Source organism: Arachis hypogaea, chromosome 12 (genome assembly GCF_003086295.3).
Source record: "Arachis hypogaea cultivar Tifrunner chromosome 12, arahy.Tifrunner.gnm2.J5K5, whole genome shotgun sequence".
Classification (NCBI taxonomy): domain Eukaryota; kingdom Viridiplantae; phylum Streptophyta; class Magnoliopsida; order Fabales; family Fabaceae; genus Arachis; species Arachis hypogaea.
The window spans coordinates 6,092,843-6,119,172 of record NC_092047.1 but is presented as its reverse complement, the minus strand read 5'-3'; the positions used below and the strand labels follow the sequence as shown (position 1 = coordinate 6,119,172).

Below are 26,330 nucleotides of genomic sequence, written 5' to 3'. Positions count from 1 at the left end.
AATTTGTCTTATATTGATTTTTTTTCCTTTTTTTCGTGAATAACAAGATTTTTATCATAAAAATGATGATACTATATATTATAAAATAACTTCTTTCAAAAATTTAAATTAAATAAAAAATATATAAATAATTATATTTTTAATATGGTTGATAAAAAATTAATAAGTATTTAATATATAAAATATATAAATAGCTCATGGATCAAAGAAATTATTTTTAACATACCACACTAAATGCATTACTATATATTTAACCTTGACCTTGAGTTTATACCAAGAAATGATGAATTAAAGGTATGTCCTATATAGTTTCCTTGTCCTACACTCATCCTTAATAAGCAAGACACATACATCATATATTTATAGAACACAAACATTTTTCTAAGTTTAGAAACATTATTCAACCATGTCTCAAATTACATCATTCATGTTATTCCCAAGATCAACAATAATAGTTGTACTATTGTTATTTCTCTTAGTCTCTTTGGTTTCTTCTACTCCTCCTGAGGATCCAATCAAATGTTCTTCACCAAACAACACAACATGCACCATCACAAACTCTTATGGGATCTTCCCAGACAGATCCGAGTGCAAAGCATCTCGCGTTGTGTATGCAGCAACAGAGCAAGAGCTCGTGTCAACAATAGCAGAGTTGACGAAGAACAAAACCAAAATGAAAGTAGCAACAAGATTCTCACACAGCATACCAAAGTTGGTATGCCCTGAGGGGCAAAATGGGATTTTAATAAGCACAAAGTACCTAAACAAGATTTTGAAGGTTGATGTGAATGCAAGGACTATAACAGTGGAAAGTGGTGTGACATTGAAGCAATTAATCAATGAAGCTTCTAAATTTGGATTGGTTTTGCCATATACACCATATTGGTGGGGTTTGAGTATTGGTGGACTCATTGGAACAGGTGCTCATGGAAGCACATTGTTTGGGAAAGGAAGTTCAGTTCATGATTATGTTTTGGAGCTTAGGATTGTTGTTCCTTCTTCTTCTCAAGATGGTTTTGCTAGGGTTCTTAGCCTTGATCAACAAAATGAAGATCTCAATGCTGCAAAAGTTTCCCTTGGAGTTCTTGGTGTTATTTCACAGGTATCATCATTTACATACTTTGATCTTTTATTATTATTATTATTATTATTATTACCTATGTGTTGTTTTTTTTTAATATTGTGAGAAAATAAATAAAATATAGAGACATTAAACCAATAAATATAGAAAAAATTTATTTAGTCGTTAGTTCACTAGTTCGCCTAAATAAGTATTTGAAGTTCGAATCCAATTTTATGCATGCAACAATTCATTCAAACCCTTAAATTGAGCTCTGATCCGTAACAGATTGGTTATTCACTTACCGGATCGAGAGATATCATAAAAAACAAAAAATATAAAAAAATTTGTCTTTCAGTGTCTTCACATTTTAAATGAACAAAAAATATAAAGATATTTACTTATTTATTCAAATTAACTAAAAGATAAAATTAAACTATTTAAGTTTTCTTAGATAATAAGCTGGGGATAATAATTTATCTCAAAATAAAAACATTTTATCTGTTTCATTTTTTAAATAATATTGTTGAATGCAAAAATATCCTATATTTTAATACTCAAAGACTCTCCAAAAGTATCCTTAAATCCTCAATATATAATCTTAGCTTGTTAAAGTGTAGTTAGTTTAAAGCATGAATATGGTAGATTCAAACTTTTACTCCAACCAACTTTTTCTCATATGTTTGAGCATGCTTCAAAAAGGTTGTAGAATAATTCATAGACAAGGTTGAATTATAACTTCTTGTTTTGCACACATTTCCCACAATAAAACTTGTTCTATTTTAATGCATGAAAAGATATGCTCAGAACATTATTTTCCTTTTGTTAATGATGAAACATCATTGAAATGGACCAATGAGGAGTATTATATATCAACACCAAATAAATGAATGAATAAACAAATAAATTGAACATCTATTTTGCCAAGGTTGTGAACAACATATGCTCCTAATAATTAAAATATTCTTCAATCACCATTTAATTATTATATATATATAATTACAATTATTCCATTATATTAGGTAGAAAACAATAAAATTTTGAAACATATTTAAAATTATTGGCCACCCCATAACGCTCTTTGTCCTCTTGTCATCTATCACCGAATTCCGAGAATATAACCAAAAGGTAACAAACAATAAGAATGCAATAGTACATGTCTACATGATCACATTATAAATACAAAACAATTAGCTAGCTAGATCAATAGTACTTCACTTTTGTTTATAGGTTTTTTCTTTTGTTCAAATTTAAATTCAAATCTTGGCATGAGTTTGATGAGGACATGCCCATAATTCCCAATTCTTTTGAATTAATGTTATATCTTATGGTTAATTATTTTAGAGTTATTTATAATTTTATTAAATTTTTTATTAAAAAATAAATTTTTTAGAATATTTATTTTTATATTTGATACAGAATAAATTGTGAAATATTTTAAAAGTAAATATTTTTATATTATTGCATTATTTTTGAGAAATGACAACTAGTAATTAAGAATTTAATTATAATTTTTTATTTAGTATAAAGATCTAAAAATAATAAACTTTTAAATTGTAAGACCTAATTAAAAATTTAATAAAATTATAAGAATTAATAAAATAGTTAAATATATATTTTATTAACATTTCAATAGGTTCTAACATATCTATTGAACTTTTTTTTAGATATTACTATAATTTATTAAATTAAAATATTAAAAATATTATCAATTATATAATACGTAAAATTTGTTTAATCATGATTATATTTTAATGGTTAAAAAATATGTATAAAGAATATAACAAAAAAATTTATTAAATTTGACTCGCTCCTCTCGCTCGTCATAACACTTTTAAAATTAATTTAAAAAATTTATAGGTAGGAGATTTTGGATCTCACACGTGAGAAATGAGAGGTCAAATCATGATACTGTATTATTGTTAGATGGATGGAAAAAAAGTCTCCATTTTTAATTTATTATTTACATATTTCTAAAATGTCATATCAAATAATACATTTGTTTGACAACCTAAAATAACAAATATTAAAAATAGTGACCACTATTTTTTTATTGATATTAAACTGAAAATAAGCAAGCAATATAATTGATCTATCCACTTAAAAATGAATATGCTAAAACCCAAAAAGAAAATCCTAAAAAAAATGCTTAATATAATAATAATTAGCATATGATGATTGTTCTTATTATACAACCTAATAAGTAGATTATAATTAATTAATTAAATTGCCCCAATAAATATAATACATTACCATAAATTTAGACCTAGGACTCCTCCTCAAGCTCTCATAGCTTTCTTTTGATGAATAAAGAAGCATTGACCACTTAGGTGATTTTGAACATGATATTTCTATTTATACATCAAAATTAATGTCTCTTCATTATTGATAGTGACCTTATTTTTTGTTTGATGTGATGCATTGTGCTTATTATTAATAATTAAACATATATATGTTTTCAACACTATTAAATTTCTTCATTCATATGGAGGAGTGCTACTATATTTGGAAATTTATAGGTATATGATATAATATGTTAACTGACAAAAAAGAACCTACAAAAGTGGTAAGGAAAATAATTGAAATAAAGAGAAAGAAAAGTATAGATTAGCAGCAAAGGAATTAAACGTTCTTATTGGCCTCTTTGATAAGGGATTTCCATTCACACACGATGTCATAGATTGGACCTTAATTAATGAATTTTTTTTTTTTTTAATGCAAGCTAAGTTAGATCAGTTTTAATTTTTTTATTGAAATAATTAAGACCTCTCTTCATCATTTAGATTTTTTCATGGTTGATAGAATCAAACCGAACCCATCGGTCCAGCCTAAAAATCAATTTAAAAAAATATTAGTGGTTTTTTGTTTTGTTTTTTATAATTAGCAGCAAGTTTAAAAAGTTCATAAAAAACATACTTTATTATTGATGAGTAAATTGACTACAAGGACGTACATTTATCAATTAAGACTTGATCAAGGAGGAAAAAGTTGGAAATGGTTAAATGTATCACTATCAATAATCCTTTAATTTGTAAATCACTCTTTCTTAGTTATTTAATTAATAATATAAGACTCGTCAATCGTGAACATTATATTATATTATGTATGTAATTTTTTTTTTGAATGTATCATGTAAGAAGCTTTAGGCTTATATGATTATGATTATTATTACATTTTTTTTTTTTTTTGCAGATTACTCTACAGTTAGAACCAATGTTTAAGAGATCAATAACGTATTTGACAAAAGATGATTCGGATTTGGGAGAGAAAGTAGGAACTTTTGGACATGAACATGAATTCGCAGACATGATTTGGTACCCAAGTCAGCATAAGGTTGTGTATCGTGTCGATGATCGTGTCCCTCTCGCCACCTCCGGCAACGGCCTCTATGATTTCATCCCATTCCGCCCCACTTCCTCCGTCGAACTCGCGCTCGTTAGAACCACAGGTTTGCTTAATTTTAAAAGGATAATATTAGGTAGAAAAAAAAAAAAAACAGTGAAAATTTGTCTTATTTAGCATTAATTAATTGTCGTAACAAGTAATGAATGCTAAATAAGGTAAGTTATAGCTATTTTTGACTGATTTTTTTTGTTACCAAACATTTTCATTTACGCTAAATAAAATTTTTTGAGCTTTTGTAAATGGCAAAAAAAAAGTAAAATAAAAAATCTATAATCGAAATTCGTTTTAATTTTTTACATTACGATTTTGTTAAGTAGACAATGACTTTTGTAAACAATATAAACAATGGGCTTTAGAATAAAAAAAACACTTCGCACCTAAATTACTTCCTAAACTTTAACATTAAGATAATCATATTCTGCATACATAGTGAATTGAACATCAGTCATTATTAACCGTGCATGCGTAAATCGTATCAAAAGAAATAACCATCCAATTAAAAATAATGAATATAATTATCTGCATACCTATTGAATTGAATATCTGACATATCCATTGTTCACATTGTTTAGTATTCTCATTGTCTATCTATACTTTTTCTTTACATAAATATTTTAAACAGTTATTTAAATATTTCTAAATTTTTTTGTATGCTACAGAGGATATCCAAGAATCCACTAGTGATGCCAATGGAAAGTGCTTGCTTGCAAAGACAACAACTAGTACCCTACTCAATGCTGCTTATGGACTCAGTAACAATGGTAATTTCAACAAAATAAAAATAAATATGTGATATTTTTTAATTTCTCCTTATTTTCTTTTATAGTTTATTATATTAAAAAAAGCATAGTCATTTTTGAGGTTGATAAAAGTAGTTAGATTCCGAGATTTTATTCGTGATTTTTTCAATTTCATTACAAAATATATTTTTTATGATAGACATTATTTCGACACTAATATTTTATTAACAATCAATATAGGCGTTCTTTTATTTATTTATAGGTTTAATTATTCTATTGGTCCCTATAGTTACATGAAATTTTGAATTAGGTCCTTATACTTTTTTCCTTTTTAATTGAGTCCCTCCACTATTTTTTTTAATTAAGTCCCTCTTAATAGTAATTGACTTAATTTTATAGGGATCCAACTAAAAAAAAAAGAATTAGTATAAGGACCTAAATAAAAGAAAAAAAATGTAAGGACCCAATTAAAAAAAAAATTTGGTGCAAGAACTCAATTAAAAGGAAAAAAAGTATAGGGACCTAATTGAAAATTTTACGAAACTACAGGAACCAACAGAATAATTAAACCTTATTTATAAGAAAATAATTTATATATTTTTTGTACTTGGATATGTATATTTTTAGGTATAATTTTTACTGGATACCCTGTAATTGGATTTCAAAACCGGCTTCAAGCATCTGGAACATGCTTAGATAGTCTTCAAGATGCAAAGATCACAGCATGTGCATGGGATTCAAGAATCAAAGGAGAGTTTTTTCACCAAACCACATTCAGCATTGGATTATCACAAGCAAAGAATTTCATTGAAGATGTTCAAAAGTTAGTTCAATTAGAACCCAAGGGCTTATGTGGCATGGAAATTTACAACGGTATCCTTATGCGTTATGTCACGGCTTCAAGTGCCTATTTGGGAAAACAAGAGGATGCTATTGACTTTGACATCACTTATTATAGGAGCAAAGACCCTTTTGCCCCTAGGCTCTATGAAGACATTCTTGAAGAGATTGAACAACTTGGGATATTCAAATATGGAGGGTTACCACATTGGGGTAAGAATAGGAACTTGGCATTTGAAGGGGTGATTAAGAGGTACAAGAATTTCCAAAAATTCTTGAAAGTAAAAGAGAGGTATGATCCACAAGGGCTATTCTCTAGTGAGTGGAGTGATCAAGTTCTTGGGATTAAAGGGAGTGTCACAATATTGAAGGATGGTTGTGCTTTGGAAGGTTTATGCATTTGTTCACAAGATAGCCATTGCAATCCAAGCAAAGGGTACTTTTGTAGGCCAGGCAAAGTTTACAAGGAAGCTAGGGTTTGCACTCGCTTGAAATCAACATGAACGACTAGAAAATTACATATTACAGATGAATATTAACGACAGATTTTATTTGTTAATTTTAGTATACTAAATTATTCTGTTTTATTATTATTTAATAGTAACAAAAACAGATTAAGTTAGTATACTAAAATTAATGACTCATCAACTCATATATTGTCAATTAATTAAGGCTAATCAAGCTTAATTGACAACATTATGTTGAAAAATAATATTACTCGTTGATGACATTTGTATATGTAAGACTATTATTGTTTGTGCATATAGTGAGGATAGTGGATTCTCTTCTTCACCTAGGTAGAATTATTATGTATAAATAAAGGAAAGTATTACATTTATGTAAATGTTTGAGTTTTCTAATTAGAAAATGTATGTGTGGAAAATTATGTATTAATAACTATGATTTTAATTATGTATATATAATGGTGGATTCGATAGAAATATTTCACTTATATTATTTTTTTTTCTTTCCAGGGTGATATGAACACTAACAATATTAAACATTAGAACATCTAATGATATCCATATATTCACCCTCTCTTTGATTGGAAAAAATATTACGAGTCAATATTTTTTATTAATATTAGCTAATATTTTAGTTAATATTTAATTTTTATACTATTAAAATTTATAATTTAAAGTTTAAGATTTAAAATCTAATCTTTGGTGTCTAAAATTAATTAAATATTAATAAAAAATAATGAATTTTATTCGTCACATACCATTATAAAAAATATATTGTAATACTAAATTAGTATAGATATCCGTGTGATAGATTGAAAATTTCTATTTTTTTTATATTTATGTCTAAAATATACTTCTAAAATAAGCTATTTATGAATATATTTGTCTTAAAATAACTTTAGATATTTTTTGTTAATTATGCTAATATCAAACTAACAATCTATAAAATAAAAAAATTCACAAGGTACTTATATTTAATAAGAAAAAAGTATCGTATGTAGTAAACAAATAACTCAATGTCTATAAAAAAGATGAATTAAAATAATTTAAAGCAAATTTTATATGTATTCACTAAATATTGTCAAATTAATAATAATAATAATAATAATAATAATAATAATAATAATAATAATAATAATATTGTGTATGATTGATTGCATAATATTTTAAAAAAAAATTAAAAAGAAAAATATATATAAACTGTCACTAAAATATACTATGTTAGTATGGTTGACGCCATATCTTAATTCGTCGTAGAATAATATAATGAGCCGATTGAAATATCATATATATGTAGGCTTATATATACAACTCTAAAATAATGTTCATGAGACATGTAAGTTGTATCAATAAAACTATTTTATATAATAAAAATATTATTCGTACATCAAAATTAACTACTAATATAATTGTGTATAAATATATATAGTTTAATTTATTTTTAATATATATTTATATTTTAACATGTATTTTATACTGATGACTGATTTTGGTATATACATAGTTCAATATATAATAGTAATTACAAATTAGTTTATTACAAAACTATTTTATATAAATTTTTGTTCTTTGTTTTTTGGTCAGACTCTATAACTCTTATATCGAAATGCTAATTGGGTCAAATATAAGAATTTTTTGTGGCTTTTTCATTATTTTGGGTCATCATAGAAAGTAAAGTATCAACTCTACACATTCTTATGGGCTGAGGCTGAGGCAGAATCTATGGGCTTAGTTAGGAGAATTAGGTTTGAAAAACGCCGCAAAACCCAACCCGAAATTGAAGGCACCACTTTCACATAAAAACGCAAACACCACACTTTCTCTCACCATCGTGTTCTTTCTCTCTCTGTCTCGGACAACACTCTCTCTATCTTGAAGGGCATCAACAACTACAACACAGAAACACAGAACCCTCTTCCCTCTCTCCCTCTTCACACAAAAATCTCACATACAAATCACATACATGGTATGCAAAGTCACTTCCTTTTTCTCTCTAGTAATATTCTCTCCAATAAAATATGCCACCTTTTCTTCTTCTTCTTCTTCATCTTGTTCTTCTTCTGGGTTCTGGGTTGTGGAGCTCTCAAAAATTAATGCCCCACTTCACATACCCTTCTCTTCTCACCATTCTCATATATCTCATAATTCAAACCCCCAATTTACCATTAAAGGATCAATCTTTTCTGTTTTTTGGTATGTTTACTTCCCCCCTTTTTTATACCCATCTGTTATTCGCTTATTCCTCTTTGAATTTTGAGTATATATGTTTTCGCCCCTTTTTAGATTTTTACAAAAAAGGATTTTTTTTTTCCAATTTAGCTTGTGTTTGAATTTTGAAGCTTTTGAAATTTAGAAATTTGAATTTTTCATGTTTGGATCCAAGAATTTAACAGTGGAATTTGATTAAGAAACACAGATCGAGACTCCCTTTTTCATGTATTTTAGGTGTTTGTTAGAATGTTTCATTAAATTAGCTGACATCCCTCTTTTGAGCTTGAGATTAGCAATATATTTTGTGGTTTTAGCTTGAACATTTTAATGGTAATATACATTTTGTATGCATCTAACTATAAACCCTATGAAGTTATTTCAGTAAATAAAGGAAATTGTGTTGCAATTAGGTTCATTCATTTAGCATTTTTGTGAAAACAGTAAATGCTTCAGCTGGCCTTGTGTGTCTGTGAGTTAACCATGCGGCAACCTAGGTTCATTCAGTTCTTGTGATTATTGTGTAGACCTTCAGGTATTAGTGACAAGGATTTGAATCAATCATGTCGGAAGGTGCTGAAATCGATGAGCGTGTGGACTTTGATGATGAGAATTACATGGAAGAGATGGATGACGATGATGTCGAGGAACAATCAGATGGCGATGATGAGGATGATGATGATGATGGGGATGGCGATGATAATAATAACAACGATAATGCGAACGATAATGATGACGACGATGACGACGACGACGATGATGGAGTGGATGGACAAGGTGAGGAAAATGCTGAAGAACAGGAATATGAAGACTCGGGGGAGGAGGCTGGTGGGAAAGACCAAATGGCCAAAGGGGATAGAAGTGGCATTACCACTGGGTCCGAAGGAGATGGGCTGAAACCACCTTTCATCGATGAAGAAGAGAAACAGAAGCATGATGAACTTCTTGCACTGCCTCCTCATGGTTCTGAAGTTTTTATTGGTGGACTTCCTCGGGATGTTTGCGAGGATGATTTGAGGGAATTGTGCGAATCGTTGGGTGAAATTTTTGAGGTCAGAACTGCTTATGTGATGCATTTTGTTATGGTCTTATGGAAGACTCTAGTTTTTTGGCAAGTGAGAGAGAAAAGCTGAAATATCTAGTTAGAAGTTTATTTTTGTTGTTACTTTTTCAGGTGCGATTGATGAAAGACAGGGACAGTGGAGAAGGTAAGGGGTATGCTTTTGTGGCTTTCAAAACAAAAGAGGTTGCACAAAATGCCATAGAAGAGATACACAATAAGAAATATAAGGTATTCATGGTGCTTTCTGCAATCGATCTTATATGGTGATTAGTTTTGATCTTTTAATCAAAGTCGAGATTTTCCTGTGACAGGGTAAAACTTTGAGGTGTTCACTATCTGAGACAAAACAAAGATTGTTCATTGGTAATGTTCCGAAAACTTGGACTGAGGAGGAATTTAGGAGAGTAGTCGAGGGTGTTGGTCCTGGAGTTGAAGTCATTGAGCTCTTTAAGGTGCAGTCTTCAACTAATCTATGCTGATAATATATACTTACATATGTTGCAAGTCCTTTAGTGCTATTCGGTTGTGTTTATTGCAGGACGTTCAAAATCCTAGCAGGAACCGTGGGTTTGCGTTCGTGTCGTATTACAATAATGCATGCGCGGATTATTCAAGGCAGAAAATGTCAACTGCAGGTTTTAAGCTGGAAGGTAATACCCCAACTGTCACATGGGCAGATCCAAAGAATTCAACTGATCATTCAGCTGCTTCCCAGGTAAATTCCTTGATGAAGGTTGAACAGTAATATAAGTGGTTTTATATAAAAGGGAATCCTGTCACCCATAATAATGAATAATGAACTAATCAACTAACCATAAATTTACATATTTGTTTTGTTGGTTTAAATATGTTTTTAGTCCCTATAAAATATAAATATAGGACATTTTTTAATATTAGACACACACACATGGACACATTTTTGCCCTTGTTCCTTATAAGTACTTTAGAATATACAATTTAGTTTTTAAAATATTGCCAATTTCACTTTTGGTCCTTACAAATATTTTTTTAATTTTATTTTTCACTTATTATTAGATCTAAGTGGTAGGAGCAAAAAATCTAATAAAGAGAAGACGGACCAAAACAAATGTAAAAAACTGTAGACGGGAAAATAAAATCATATTTACACCTAGAAAACTGTTTTTTGGGAATTCTCAGGTTAAAGCTCTTTATGTGAAGAACATACCTGAGAATACTACTACCGAACAACTTAAGGAACTGTTCTCTCGTCATGGAGAAGTAACAAAAGTGGTCATGCCACCTAGCAAAGCCGGAGGGAAGCGTGATTTTGGTTTCATCCATTATGCAGAGAGGTCAAGTGCATTAAAGGCCGTAAAAGACTCAGAGAAATACGAAGTTGATGGTACTTCTTTATGATTCAAAGTTATAAACTAGGTTTCTGTCTGACTCATATGTTAAAACATACACCTCTTTGTGATGAATTGGAACTTCAGGCCAATTGCTTGAGGTTGTTCTTGCGAAACCTCAAGCTGAGAAAAAACCCGATATGGGTTACGGCTATAATCCTGGACTTGCACATCCTGGGTTTGGTGGTGCCTTTGCTGGAAATCCGTATGGCTCGGCAATAGGTGCTGCAGGAGCTGGATATGGTGTTGCTCCTAGCTTTCAACAGGTAATTACCGATCCACAATCAACTCTTTTGCTTCTTGATCTATTATATCTCCAGTATGTCATGTTGTTGCATCTCATGTTATGGATCATCATCTACGTATGAGCAGCCGCAGCAACCAGTGATATATGGTAGGGGTCCAATGCCGGCTGGAATGCAGATGGTTCCGATGGTATTGCCAGATGGTAGAATCGGCTATGTCTTGTAAGTTATTACTACTCTTGGACTCAGGCATGTTTGAATTAATAGCTTATTGAAGTCCTTGTATTCTGATATGTAGTAACAAAAATTCTCATTTTTTTAATTTTTCAATAATCTTGTGAAAATGCTTATTTTTAAGAGTAAATGCTCAAATCAGTCTCTTAAATTTTGCATACGAGTCAAATTGGTCCCCCTAAATTATCTAATGTGCATCACGTTAGTCCCTAACCCAACATCATTTTGTTGCATCCTATGTGGTACTTAATAGTTCAATTCTGCCTGGGTCAAATTACACGAGGACGGAAAAAGGGTTACAGACCAATTTGATTCAACAGAAATTTGAGGGACTAATTTGACTCGCATAAAATTTTCGGGATCAATTTGAACATTTACTCCTTATCTTAACTTCTCTAAAAACACTACTATACATAGATTTTTTGTGTAGTAATAAGCCATATGGTCAAATGGGATAGTTTAAAATATGACTATTGACTTCCAAAATGTTTAAATAAACAAGTCATGGAGTGTTATTCAAAAAGGTCTATAACAAGTTTCATTTTATTTAGTATGATACACTGAATTAACTTCCATATTGGTCTTTGCAGTCAACAGCCTGGTGTACAGATGCCAGCACCTCGTCCACGCGGGCCTGGGAGGGGCAACAGTTCAGGGGGTCCTGCAGGAAGAGGGGGAGGCAGTGGCAATGAGGGCAGCGGTAAACGCGGTCGGAGGTATCAACCGTACTAGGCTGCAGTTACAAGTGATATGGCCATTTTCTTAGCTATGGTGAGAGGGGTTTGTAGAGCAAGAAACATGTAAACTTGTTTGCTATAAATACCTTGAAACCAAAACCCCCACTGCATAAAATATTCCATTAGTAGGGTGGAGGGGGGAAAAAAGAAAAGAAAAAGTCTATATAATACTGAAGATAAAGTTGTACCATTAGGACTATGATTCTGCTGTTTATTATTGATTGATCTTAATTCTTAGGTGAGTATTAGCTTTTGATTTTAACTGTGTATTGCTTATATAGGCAGCAGTAGAAAATGTTGATTTAGTTTTGACTTTTGATAAACTTCATGGATTTGTTGCTTTTGAGAAACTTCATGACCCTTTTAATTAATTAAGGCTATTAGAGTTTATTAGGCCTCTGTCTCTTCAAAGCTCAAACTCTAACATGTATGTATTTTTTATTTTTCTTTTTTTAAAGATAGTTCTTAAACTTTTCTCAAACATAGGAGTAAATTTATTTACTGTAATTTCTAATAGTAATTCTTTTTTTATGGTGCATAATCATCCAATATTTCTTTGCATATATGTCTTAGACTAACAAACAAGTCTCTTAATTGGATAATTGTTGTGACCAATTATCAAATAGTAATTAGACAAAAGTACACATGAAATAGTTTAGAATGAATAAAAATACACATTAAGATTTGTAAATATCAAAGTTTATTTGATTCATAAATTGTTTTTGATGGACAAAGATATATAACGGACATTTATAAATATCAAATCCTTTTTTTACTAAAGATAAGAGACTCGCACTCCAGCCTCTTAATTGAATATGGGGAGACTATGCTATTTGAGCTATAACTCATTGGCATAAATATCAAATCCTTTGTTATAAATATGGTATTTTGGTTTATAGAAAATAATTTCTTGGTGTATTTTGATATTTATAAATTTTTTGTTCATTTCAAAACCTTTCATGGGTACTTTTGTTATTTTTTTACGATCTAATGTTGAAAAAAAACGGTCTATACTCATCATACACAATATAAGGTGCACATATAACATTGTATATTGAAGTTGCAATTGCAAAAGATGACTAATAAGATTTCTTTTCCACTTGTCTTCCTTGTTTTACTCCTTTCAGGTTTAACTAATTTCCTAACACCCAATTTCCTTGTCTCACATCATTTTTCCAAACGGAACAAAAAAAAAAAAACTAAATGTGACTAACATCCAATTTTCTAGGTAGGTTTAGGTTCAATTTGACACAGGTCTCGGTTTTTTAAATGGATAAAAAATTAAATGAATTTTGTCTTAAAAAATAGATATTTTATTTGTTATCTGATTGCTAGTCACCATGACATATCCAAGCCTTCAATTTCTTACCTAGTTGATCAATATATGCTCACACCATATATTATATTGATCCTATATTTTAATTTCAATTGTATTCTTGTGTACCAATATGGTCAACTTCTATAAATGTTTAAGATTTTTGCCTTTTAGGTCTTTGGATCGTTTGAAAAACCTCTTTTCTAATTATTTTTTATCTGATCTTCAATCTTTTTTAATTGTAGATTAAAAATCCTCATTGATCCCAAATAGTATACACTATACAGCATGTGGCGAAGCGAGATGAAAAATATTGGGAGTTAGCCACTAATTTTTATTATGGGCAAAAATTAGAAAAACCTTCAAATTCATGAAAATAACTTTTTGAGTTTGGATTCAGGAGTTTAATAATTATGCATATATAGAAATTTGTGAAAATTTAATCTCATTGTATTTTTAACACATTTTTGGAACAATTCTAATGAAATATTTTTAGAACATTATTTTTAATATTTACAAGGAGTAAATTAATTTAGAATTAAAATTTGCATCAGAAATAATAGATAAAATGAAATGATACTTATTTTAGAGAGGCGGTAACATCTAAATAGAAAATCAATAAAATTTTGTCAACTGTATAATTTATTTTCATAGAATAATTAAAAATAATATAAAATTCAAATTAAATTGAAACCAAACATTGGAGTGACAAATTTTAAATTTTATTTTAAATAACTGTTTAAGTCATATGGTTCAATAAGCGCTAATTTGACATTTTCTAGGACTCAATAAAATTGAAATAAAATCTAACATTGAAGTTGCTCTTATTTTATCTACCATGTCGTTACAAGATTGGATATACGTCCTTATAAAACAACTTTACATCTATAGGGTATCAAAATTAAATTTATATATTAATAATGTAATATAACTTAAATGCAAAACTTTTATTATTTGCTTAATCTTTGACAAAATATGGTGTTTACATAGCACAACTTTCTTCTTTAATTTGTTCTAATTGAGAACACATCCAAACAACTTTTCCAAACTTAAACGTATACATTAATATTAATACACTATTCACACTTAGATTAATCTATATATATTAATTAAGCTTTAGGAACTTGAACAGGGTACTTATCAATGGAATCATCCCAAGGGTTTCCCCTCCAATCTTGTTCAAGGTTGATAACTCTTAAGGCCTTCCAAACAGCACTATTGCATTTAAAACCTGATCCAAATGCAATTTGCCAAACCCTATCTCCTTTTTGAACTCTTCCCTTGGCTTCAGTATAAGCTAATTCATACCACAATGAACTACTTGATGTGTTTCCAAATCTATGAAGTGTCATTCTAGAAGGTTCCATATGCCATTCTTCAAGACTAAGATTCTTTTGTAATTCATCAAGCACAGCCCTACCACCTGCATGGATGCAAAAATGCTCAAAAGCATACTTGAAATTAGGTATGTAGGGTTTCACCTTGGCCCCCATTTTCTTTCTAATCAATGAAACTAAGAACATGAATTGTTCCGAGAAGGGTAGCACCATAGGCCCTAATGTTGTTATGTTTGTCTTTAGGGCATCGCCGGCGACGGCCATGAGCTCCTTCGCCAGGCAGACGCCGACCTTTCCATTTTGATCTTCTTTTTGATAGACACAATTATAGTTCTTGTCATCGGCTCCCTTGTGTGTTCTAACTGTGTGGACTAATTGGTACTTCGATCTACTTCGATCCGACGGCTTGTTCGACAAGAGGACGGCGGCGCCACCCATCCGGAAAATGCAATTGCACAGAAGCATGGAACGGTCATTACCAAAATACCTATTTTAGAAAGAATGCCCTAGTCAATAAATTGAGATAATTTTAAAGTAAATAATGATTTGATTTTTTTAAGATAAAAGCTCAAGTACACTTAATTTCACGTGAAGTTGATAGCTGACAATCGTTAAATGATTTAATTAATTTGACTAAATTTTTATCTAATAACTCTCAATTATTAACTTTGCATGGAGTTGATTGCGGATGAGTTTTTATTTTTTATTTTTAATGACGATGAGCATATAACTAATGGCCCCAAATCAACATCAAACTAAGAGAAAGATTATTAGCTTGGCTCTTATTTGTATCTTTTTAAAACTAAAATGTGACATTAAATCTTTAAAGCATGCATCACATTGACTCATGACGTGAATTTTTAGAAACAATTTTGAATATTATTAATCCTGATAATGACAAAATTTATCTATTTTATTAATGGGACAACATATATTAGGCTTCTAAAAAAAATTATTTTTGGTTGTCATTTATTTTATTTTTAGCAACGATTAGAATAGCCGCTAATATATTTACAACGTTAATTATCTTATATTTTGTTGTTAAAAAAATTTTAGTATGAAGATCTTTTTAATGGCTACAAAAAATATATAATTGCCATTATAACATATTATAATAACGGCAAATATATAATTACTGCAAAAATTAAATAAGACATATAGTAACTATTATATTATTGTCACTAAAATTTGTCACTAAAAATAACTTTTGTTGTAATGTTATATTATGTAAAGTATTTTACGCACGAAAAATTAAATTCACAAAATTAAATAACATAACAAGCGACAAAGAGATATAATCATTTATATGTGTTTTTTTTATCAATTAAATTTTTAGAATAAATAATTTTATGATATAGTATTAAAATTTTTATAACTAAAAAGTTTAAAGTTTGATTCTTGCATTGTTGATTTTAATAGAATAAAAGATAATATATATATATATATATATATATATATATATATATATATATATATATATATATATATATTATGCAAATTTAATAAAAAATATTAAAGATATAATTATTATTTTTTATTTTTGTATCATTTTAAATTTTTAGAATAAATAATTTTAAGAGAAAACTAATTTCTAACAACAAATTAACCAAACTACGACCCACTATCTAATATCTAACCAACACAATAAATTCTACCTAATTTCTATGATAAATATAAAACATTACCAATTGAGGGTTATATTCTCGGTGCTGACAACAATGGCATAAGAGTTAGGGTTAGCATTGAGAAGGTCCTTGGCCATGTCAATAGAAATGAGGCCAGCACTGCAACCCATGCCACCAAGGTTGTAGGTCTTCACGTTGGTTCGGAGCTTGTAGTGGTTGACAATCATGGCTGAGAGTGATGGAGTAGGATTGAACAAGCTACAATTCACAACCACAATATCTATATCTCTTGGATTAACCCCTGTATGTCAAGGTAGTTATCAGTTAGGTATTTTTTTAATAACAAAGTCATACCAATTATTGTTATTTCATGTTATACAGAACACACATTATTTTGTAGTTTAGTTTTGATACTAAATTTTACATTGCTTTTACTTATGTGAAAAATAATTACTTTTTGTGGTTAGTATAATAATATTTAATTAAATATTTATGTATAAATATTGTTATCTTTAATATGCATAGACATTATTATTATTATTATTTAAATAATTTAATTTTTATGCAATGTGACATTATTAAATCAGCAAAAATGTTTGAGTATTTAATTATCTATTAACTGAAAAGTTTCATAACATAAACATATAATAGATGAGAAAATCTAATGATAACTATTAATATATAGCAACTAATTAAAACTTAGTTAGAAAAATGCATCTATCACCAAGAAAAAGGATCAAATTGATATTTTTATTAAATAATTTGAAATTTTTTATACCTGTTTTAGCAAATAGAGCATCTAAAGCACCAAACATCACAGCTTCTGCTTCGGCACGTGCCTCTTCCATGCATAGTCTCGGTGGACGAGACATAACTCCTCTAGGAAGATATGTCTCGTCTCCAAGACCAGCACGTGATGAAATTCTTCTTTGAAATTGAAGAGTCTCATCTTGAAATTCACCGCTCTCTTCAGACATGTTAAGAAATGACTCCACGGATATCTTTCGCTCTTCCTCGGGCTTATAGCATGCGAAATCCACGAGGTACACCGGCTTGGAGCGTTTGGCCAAGTAGAGGGCAAGGAGGAAGAAAAACAATGGTGGCGCAACAAGCTGAATAAGCTTATCCAAAGCCAAAACCGGCGGTTGAGCCATTAGGTTTGACCAAAGTTCTAAGAGCTTGTCCAAATTGAAATTCTTGAGTTGAAGAAATGGTGATGATGAGAATGAGATGAAGAGTGGAACCATGACAAAGATAGTGATGAGAATGGTGGTGATATTAAACGAATAGCCACAATCTAATAACCCTAATTTGACATACTTGAGCTTCACGGATTGGAGAAAATCCGGCAGCTTTCGCCGGATTTTGATGACGGCCGAGGACGAATTCTTGAAGTCCATCTCGGCCGTTATTCTTTCCTTTTCCATGTCTATGCTATTGCGTCTCATTTTTGTTCCTTTTTTTCTTCTGTGTTTTTTTCAACCTTGTGAAGAAAATAAATCTTTTTTTTTTTTAATGTATTGTGTCCTTTCTTTCTATCTATTTTTGCTAAGTGTATTTGCTACTTCTCTATGTGTGTGTATAGAATGTGAAAGAGGTTGGTTTGCGTTGGTTTATAAAGCAGGGTGGAGTTTGGAGGAAGTTGAAGCACATGATTATTGGAGTTATTATTGTTATGAAATAATAGTAATAAATAATAATAATAATGATTATTATTTATTATTGTTATAGTTGATGGCATGGAAGCAAAGGTTGGCCTACACGCTCCAAGAACACATGGGTTTAGGTTATTATCCGCAAGAAAGCTATTATTGTTCATGAATTAAATTTGAGGGTATGATAGTAGGTTCAAGTGGTGGATATATAGCTCAACCACTTTTGGAATAGGCAAAAAAAAAGAGCTTTACGGAATCAAATTAAAATAATAATTCAAAACGTGAAAAACTCAAATGATATAAATACATAACTAATGATCCAGAAGCTAAGGAAACTTGATATGGTTTTGGATTTTGTTTGCTATCGGTAAGATGCAATATTTTATATTTGACCGATGGGTCTTGTTGGGAGACAACAAGAGTCAGCAAAAGAAAATAAAATGTACTCAGAAAATTTGCTATATTAAATTAGTTATTTATATATAAGATAAATGTTAAAAAATTAATATTAAATAACTAATTTTTTCAGTTAATATTAATTAATTTTTTAAAAATTATTTTATTTTTTTAATTTTAAATTCTAAACTATAAATTTTTAATTTTTAATTTTAAATAATAAATTTAAATACTAAAATTAACTAATATTGACTAACTAAAAATTATTTTTCTATATATTCTTATATTAAAATATAAAATACATATTAAAAATAAATTATACAATATATAGTTAATTTTTTGTGTGTACATAATATTTTTAAAAACACTCCACATAATTTAAAAATAAGTCACCATCAAATTAGGCAAAATATATATATATATATATATATATATATATATATATATATATATATATATATATATTTTAATTACTAGAATAATCAAATCTGTTATAATAAAATATTAAACATGTTTATAATAGTATAATAATAATTTTTTTATAAAATACTAAATATGTATTTTTATATATGGTGATTGAATTGATAATTAATTTTTTGTGCATACGTCATATAATTAAAAAAAATTACCCATTTAAAATTTTGAAAATTATATATTTAAAATCCATGTTAACCGGTTATTGGTTTTTTTTATTATTTTGTGTCTAAATTTATCCCTACCCAAATGGGATGATGCCAGATTAGTCTCTGCTTAAACAATAAACAATATACAATATACTTATTTAATTTAATATTATTATAGATTATATATAAAGGTCCTTGGCGTCTTTTTGTGCTATATTTTTCGGCATATGTTGTATATATAGCTTAATTTTGACAGAAAATATATGTGTTTGTAGGGTCCAAGTAACACCTCAATACTATTTAATTTTATGGGCATGTGTGCCTAATGCAAGTAAGGGGGTGAAAGAGAAAGGTAGTTTTGGAAAATTTAATGGTACATGGACGGTGGTTGTTGGGAGCTGGCCATCAAGGAACAATTAATATCATATTAAATATATATATGCTAACTTATGGAAAAGCTCAACTCTCCTCCTAGTAACTTGAAAACCAAAAAATTTTTAAAACTTGATTATATGTAGTATCTGCTGTGAATTCAATCAATCTGATCACAAGATTTCAGAGTTAGAAGCTGAATTTTTTGCATCTATTAAATATTGAAATTATGCAGTAGCTGATCTAAATATCTAACTATATTATTGTTAATAGGTCGGGGGAAATATATATATTGGTTTAGGTCAACAAATTCATGAGCAACGATATATCTATACTGAGTCGTATCCACAAAACCGGTCCGACGTTATATTTTGGAAAGACCATGTCCAACAAACAAAACGCGAGATATTAGGTCAAAGATCAAGCTAATTAGCTTTAAGATAAGTATCCGTGCTTAAGCTCGGATACGGAGCCGAGGATTTCGAACTAACTAACGTACCTCTCCATCTTAAATAGCGCTACTTAAATAGACTCAGGACAAAACTAACTCCACTATTGTGATAATTGTTAAGATATTATTAGCATTCCTGTGTAGAGACTAACTTAAATATCGGAGTCCCTTTTGCAGGTGTTCCACATACACTGCTCGGACGAGGCTGAACCAGTGGCACAACCCTCAGCTGAAGAATATCACAAGCATTCCAGTAGCTGTCACCGATCTATACCTCGGATCGAGAGCTGAGATAGGAACATTTGGCGCCCACCGTGGGGCCCTCACCTCATTTTTTAATTTTTATAACACCTCTGTATTCGCCTTGTACCCCTTTTTTCTTTGCAAAAACTGAAGCATGACGGACCTTTTAGAGACTCAGCAACCTCCTCGAACCAATGCCGACCTCATGGCTGCTAATGCTGTCCTGCTAGCAAAAAATCAACGGATGGCCGAGCTGTTAGCGACAATGCAGAACAATGGAGAAAGAAAGAATGGCAAGAAGCCGAATGCCGATCAACACGAAGAGCATCAGTCAGAGTCCAATGCAAAGACAGGGGAAACACCCCCCAAAACAGGAAGACGACAAACTAATCTCTTTTCCGAAGAAATAATGAATTTTAAAATGCCTAAGAATTTTACACTCTCCATGACTTTGGCACCATATAAGGGGATCGGAGATCCTAAAGTTCATATCACGAAATTCGAGTCTATGATGTTTCTCAATAGTGATTTCGATCCCATCTTGTGCCGGTCTTTTCCAACTTTTTTAGATAGAGCTGCCCTATTATGGTTTTCTAATTTACCTGCAGGAACCATAACCAGTTTCGACGAGTTTGCCAAGTTATTCATAAATCATTTTGTAGCATCTAAAATCTATGTGCGAGACTCGGACTACCTCAGCACAATTAAGTAAGAACAGCACGAAGCCTGAAGGACTACATGACACGCTTTACAATAGCAGCCATGGAGATCCCTGACCATAATCCAGAAGTGCAGTTGCACGCTATCAAGAGTGGCCTCCGACTTGGAAAATTCTAGGAAGCTATCGCCGTTGCAAAACCGAAAACATTGGAGGAATTTCGAGACAAAGCTACTGGACAAATCGAAATAGAGGAGTTACGCGAAACTCGGAGGAATGAGAGACCACCGTTCAGGAAGGAAGAAGACAGGCCCTACAGGCCCCAGAATAAAGATTCTAAAAAACCTTTTAAGCTAGCTCCGAAATTCGATTCATACACCAAGTTCAATACCAAAAGGGAGGACATTATCAAAGAAATCCTTCACAATAAGCTCATAAAACTGCCAAGCAGAGCAGGTACGTACCAAGACCAAAGGTACGTCGACAAAACAAAACACTGCGCCTTAAACCAAAAGTTCTACCACACCACTGATGAATGCATGGTGGCTAAAGACACACTAGAAAGGCTGGCACGACAAGGGTTGCTGGACAAATACATCGGCAGACAAGTGCAAAAAGAGCTGTCAACCTCGGACGAGGTAGAACATCCAAAGACAAACAACGAAAAGTCCCAATGGCAGAATAGTCAACCACCAAAGAAAGTCATTAATTATATTTCAAGAGGGTTCGCGTGCGGTGGAGAAACAAGCTCGGCCAGAAAAAGAAGTTACAGAACTATGTTAACAGTATAAGATGTCACGCCTGTACCCAGAATTCCTGATATAACGTTCACAAGCAAGGACTTTGAGACCAAGACTCCTAACCTCGATGACCCTATCGTCATCTCAGTAACAACTGGAGACCTCCTAATCCGAAAAGTCCTATTAGATCAGGGAAGCAGTGCCGACGTTATGTTTCTATCAACCTTCAAGAAGATGCAATTGAATAAAAAAGTGTTACAATCATCCCCCGGCGAACTAGTCGGGTTTTCAGGGGAGAGAGTCCCCGTAACAGGTTACGTTTGGGTGAGGACGACCTTAGGAGAACATCCTCACTCAAAAACTTTAGACATCCAATATTTAATTGTTGATTGTTTTAGTCCTTATAATATTATTTTAGCGAGACCATTTTTAAATGCTTTTGGAGTTATAGTCTCCACTATTCACTTGTGTGTTAAGTTTTGTTAAGAGAAAAGAGCCATAGAAACAGTACATTCAGACAGGAAAGAAGCAAGAAAATGTTATAATGCAAGCCTAAAAATGAAGCATGCGCCGATAACGAGAATAAAATCGGTATACAACATCAAAAACGTACCAGAACTTGCCGAGCTTGACCGTCGCGTCAACCATGATCAATGGCCTACCCTAACAGACGACCTGAAAAGGGTAAGTCTAACAAACAATGAAAGTCAATATACTTACATCGGTTCCACTTTACTTGCAGGATACACAAAGCAAATAACAGACTTGCTACAAGCCAATGCTGACCTCTTTGCTTGGACCCCGGCAGACATACCGGAAATACACCCAGAGGTCATATGCCACAGATTAGCTCTGGATCCCAAAGCTCGGCCGATAAAGCAAAAGAAAGGATACCTCGGACATGAAAAAGCTGAAGCAGCGACTAAGGAGGTACAAAAATTATTAAGCGCAGGTTTCATCCGCGAACTACGTTTCACAACGTGGTTGGCGAATGTCGTGATGGTCAAAAAGAGTTCGAAAAAATGGAGAATGTGCACAGACTTCACTGATCTTAACCGGGCTTGCTCAAAAGACTCGTATCCACTGCCGTGCATTGACAAACTCGTTGACAGTACTTCTGGGTATCAGATATTGAGTTTCATGGACGCGTACTCAGGTTACAACTAGATACTCATGCACCCCTTAGACAAGGACAAAACAGCCTTCATCACCGACCAGGGGAACTTTTGCTACAAAGTCATGCCATTCGGACTCAAGAACGCCGGTGCAACCTACCAACACTTGATGGACAAAGTCTTCCAGGATCAGATCGGCAAGAACATAGAAGTATACGTGGACGATATGGTTGTAAAATCAAACACTCAAGAAAAGCATTTACCCGACCTCAGATAAGTCTTCGGCTAACTACGAAAATATAACATGCGCCTCAACCCAGAGAAGTGTGTATTCGGAGTTCAAGGAGAAAAGTTTTTAGGGTTTATGTTAACAGACAGAGGAATAGAGGCAAACCCTGACAAGTGCAAGGCAATCTTGGACATGAAGTCGCCATCAACAATCAAAGAGGTGCACCAACTTACAGGAAAGCTAGCCACCCTATCAAGATTCTTAACAACAATGGCAGCAAGGTCCGATCACTTCTTCAACACATTACGAAAATCAAAGAAATTCGAATGGACAGAGAAATGCGAAAACGCGTTCGTCGAGTTCAAACAGATATCATCATCGCCTCCCATATTGGCAAAGCCAAAACCTGGTAACTCGTTATATTTGTATCTTTCAATATCTGCTAATTCGATTTCATCTGTGCTTGTAACAGAAATAGGCCAACAACAAAACCCAGTTTACTTTGTCAGCAAAATCCTGCAGAACGCAGAAACGAGATATCCGACCATCGAAAAGTTAGCCTACATCCTAGTAATCACAGCGAGACGCATAAGGCACTATTTTCAGAGCCACAAGGTCATAGTACGAACGAATCAACCACTACGACAAGTACTGACCAGGCCTGACCTTGCAGGAAGATTGACCAAATAGTCCATCGAGTTATCCGAACACGACATAGAATACGAAACTCGGGGCTCTTTAAAATCCCAGTCACTAGCTGACTTTGTAGCGGAATTTACCACCACCATAGACACCTACCCAGAGTGGGAACTATACACGGACGGAGCTTCCAATGAAGACGGGGGAGGAGCCGGAATCGTACTTTGAGACAACAATGGACTGACAACCGAGCAGTCAATAAAGTTCATATTCCCTATCAGTAACAACCAATCCGAATACGAAGCACTCTTGGCAGGCTTACGTTTGGCAAGAGAATGTGGAATAAAAAATATCAAGGTTTATTGCGACTCTCTGCTGGTGGTCCAATAGGTAAAAGACGCATTCCAGGTACGCGAACCTTCATTAAAACAATACTATATGCAGGTAAAACAATTAGCTAAACAATTCCAAAGTTTTTAGATAACACATATTAATAGAAATCAGAACAATAGGGCAGATGTTTTGTCCAAATTAGCTACATCAAGAAAATCGGAAACCAGTTTGTCACAAATAACATTGGAACATCCCAGTACTTGCAACAATCTTGTTTTAAGTTTATCACAGACAACAGACTAGAGGACCCCATACTTCAACTTCTTAAGGCATGGAGAAGTACCACAGGAAAAGTCAAAATAGACACTCTTCAGAAGGAAGACGAGTTCCTTCAGCATCATTGGTGACGACCTCTATCGAAGAGGATTTTCACGACCTCTACTTAAATGCTTGGGAGAAGAAGAAGCCGATCTGGCTATGGCCGAGGCTCATGAAGGAATCTGTGGCACACATGTGGGAGGCCGAAGTCTCGCAGCAAAGATACTGAGACGTGGGTACTACTGGCCATCGTTAAAGAAAGATTGCCTCGAGAAAGTACGAAAATGTGACAGCTGCCAAAAGTGCGCACCGATCATACACAACCCAGCCGAGATGTTACACACAACAGAGGTCGGATGGCCATTTCATAGATGGGGGATGGATATACTCGGGCCTTTTCCAATCTCGAAGGGTCAAGTAAAATTCCTTTTAGTAGCAATAGACTACTTTATAAAATGGATAGAGGCTCAACCCCTGGCTAAGATAACAGCGGACAAGGTAAAACATTTCATTTGGAAGTTTATTATATGCCGATATGGATTACCTATGGATATTGTTACTGACAATGGTAGGCAGTTCACAGATAGGAAAATAGTCTCTTTCTTATCCAATCTGAATATAAAACATCACTTTTCTTCGGTTGAGCACACACAAACTAATAGGCTCGCCGAAGTAGCTAACAAGGTCATTTTGCAGGCACTTAAGAAAAAGGTAACATTAGCAAAAGGAGAATGGGCCGAACTGGTACCCGAGATACTTTGGGGATACAACACTACCCCGCAAAGGTCGACCAACGAAACACCCTTTAAGCTGGTCTTCGGATCCGATGCTATGATCCCAGTTGAAATATCTCAGGGATCAATAAGGACAAACCACTTAGAGGACGGCATGAACAACCAAACAAGGAAGTCCGAACTGGACACACTAGAAGAAGTAAGAGACGAAGCAAGGATTAGAAGCGAAGCAATGCAATAAATAATACGGAACAAGTATAACAAGCGGGTCAGGCCTCGGACGTTACAACAAGGAGACCTAGTCCTCAGACGCTTAGAAGATGTTCGAAAACCACCAGGGCAAGGAAAGCTCGCCGCTAACTGGGACGGACCTTTCCAAATTACCAAAGTACACAGCCGAGGAGCATACTCGATACAAACTTTAGAAGGAGTCGACTTACCAAATACTTGGAACATCTCTTCATTATGATTGTATCATACTTAGTCACTTGTACATTTTGAAGCTCGAAAGGTACTCTTTTTCCTACCGCTGGAGTTTTATCCTGAAAAGGGTTTTACTCGGGGAGGTTTTAACGAGGCCGACCACTTCAAAATCATTTAAACAATATACAAGGTTGCACAAGACACCATTTTCAGATCATATCTACTCTAGCAGAATTTCTACAGTCATAAACATTCATATGCATTCAAAAATAAACAACATACATCACAAACAAAGTCATACTTGTTTGGCAACTAAACTACAAAACGAACAAAAAGAGTTCTCTCGACGGACACGATCCGCCAAAATACAAAATAAAAGTCACAAACTCATTTCTCATCTACATTAGCATTCTCATCCTGGACTTCATCTCCAGGCTCATCGTCAACCAATTTTCCCGCAATCACAATTTTGGTAACGTCAAATTGACTAGCGTCAAATTTAGGGGCGAACACATGAACCTGACTAACTACTCGATCAAATCCGGCAGCGAACATCTCTAAACCGCCATCTTCAAGCTCCTGAATCCGAGCAGTCAAACTTCCTTTTTCAACATCAGATTATTTTGATTGATGTTGAAGAGTGCGGACTTGGTCCTGCAGAGTCCCTATTTCACCCACCAAGTTTTTCATCTTTTTCGTCAGATCCATAATGACACCATCCCCCTCATTCAGTGATTTTTCAAGATCTCTTATCTTCTCGG

General features: G+C 32.4%; 3 protein-coding genes across 6 annotated transcripts; 2 read left to right on the top strand and 1 right to left on the bottom strand.

The window, feature by feature from the left end:
- Positions 1-272: 272 nt before the first annotated feature.
- On the top strand, positions 273-6,986 carry LOC112726583 (probable L-gulonolactone oxidase 6). The gene is made up of 4 exons (XM_025776019.3): positions 273-1,102; positions 4,253-4,508; positions 5,125-5,226; positions 5,833-6,986. Exons 1-4 carry the CDS (start codon positions 407-409, stop codon positions 6,546-6,548), a joined length of 1,770 nt encoding a protein of 589 aa, XP_025631804.1. The 5' UTR covers positions 273-406; the 3' UTR covers positions 6,549-6,986.
- Positions 6,987-8,288: 1,302 nt separating this feature from the next.
- On the top strand, positions 8,289-12,753 carry LOC112726582 (heterogeneous nuclear ribonucleoprotein Q). 4 transcript variants are annotated; one of them, XM_025776016.3, is made up of 9 exons: positions 8,289-8,475; positions 9,245-9,769; positions 9,892-10,008; positions 10,092-10,232; positions 10,319-10,495; positions 10,939-11,143; positions 11,235-11,413; positions 11,520-11,614; positions 12,217-12,753. In XM_025776016.3, the coding sequence occupies exons 2-9, from the start codon at positions 9,281-9,283 to the stop codon at positions 12,356-12,358; spliced, it is 1,545 nt and encodes a 514-aa protein (XP_025631801.1). In that variant the 5' UTR covers positions 8,289-8,475; positions 9,245-9,280; the 3' UTR covers positions 12,359-12,753. The 4 variants fall into 4 exon arrangements, with proteins under 4 accessions (XP_025631801.1, XP_029146361.1, XP_072064710.1 ...); XM_029290528.2 differs by having other exon boundaries at positions 8,332-8,475; positions 9,162-9,769; XM_072208609.1 differs by having other exon boundaries at positions 8,335-8,702.
- Positions 12,754-14,606: 1,853 nt separating this feature from the next.
- Positions 14,607-18,470, bottom strand: LOC112726581 (3-ketoacyl-CoA synthase 1). Its single transcript, XM_025776015.2, has 3 exons — positions 17,419-18,470; positions 16,701-16,941; positions 14,607-15,502 (listed from the first exon to the last, which is right to left on the bottom strand). Exons 1-3 carry the CDS (start codon positions 18,086-18,088, stop codon positions 14,788-14,790), a joined length of 1,626 nt encoding a protein of 541 aa, XP_025631800.1. The 5' UTR covers positions 18,089-18,470; the 3' UTR covers positions 14,607-14,787.
- Positions 18,471-26,330: the final 7,860 nt, after the last annotated feature.

Bases quoted from the DNA above. Each gene is read 5' to 3' on its own strand.
- LOC112726581 (XM_025776015.2), bottom strand. From the start codon at position 18,088: ATGAGACGCAATAGCATAGACATGGAAAAGGAAAGAATAACGGCCGAG. The intron at 16,942-17,418 runs GTATAAAAAATT...CTTGACATACAG, and splicing joins TGCTCTATTTGCTAAAACAG to GGGTTAATCCAAGAGATATA. The intron at 15,503-16,700 runs GTAATGTTTTAT...TTTCTAAAATAG, and splicing joins GAGAATATAACCCTCAATTG to GTATTTTGGTAATGACCGTT.
- LOC112726582 (XM_025776016.3), top strand. From the start codon at position 9,281: ATGTCGGAAGGTGCTGAAATCGATGAGCGTGTGGACTTTGATGATGAG. The intron at 10,009-10,091 runs GTATTCATGGTG...TTCCTGTGACAG, and splicing joins TACACAATAAGAAATATAAG to GGTAAAACTTTGAGGTGTTC. The intron at 10,496-10,938 runs GTAAATTCCTTG...GGGAATTCTCAG, and splicing joins ATCATTCAGCTGCTTCCCAG to GTTAAAGCTCTTTATGTGAA.
- LOC112726583 (XM_025776019.3), top strand. From the start codon at position 407: ATGTCTCAAATTACATCATTCATGTTATTCCCAAGATCAACAATAATA. The intron at 1,103-4,252 runs GTATCATCATTT...TTTTTTTTGCAG, and splicing joins TTCTTGGTGTTATTTCACAG to ATTACTCTACAGTTAGAACC. The intron at 5,227-5,832 runs GTAATTTCAACA...GTATATTTTTAG, and splicing joins TTATGGACTCAGTAACAATG to GTATAATTTTTACTGGATAC.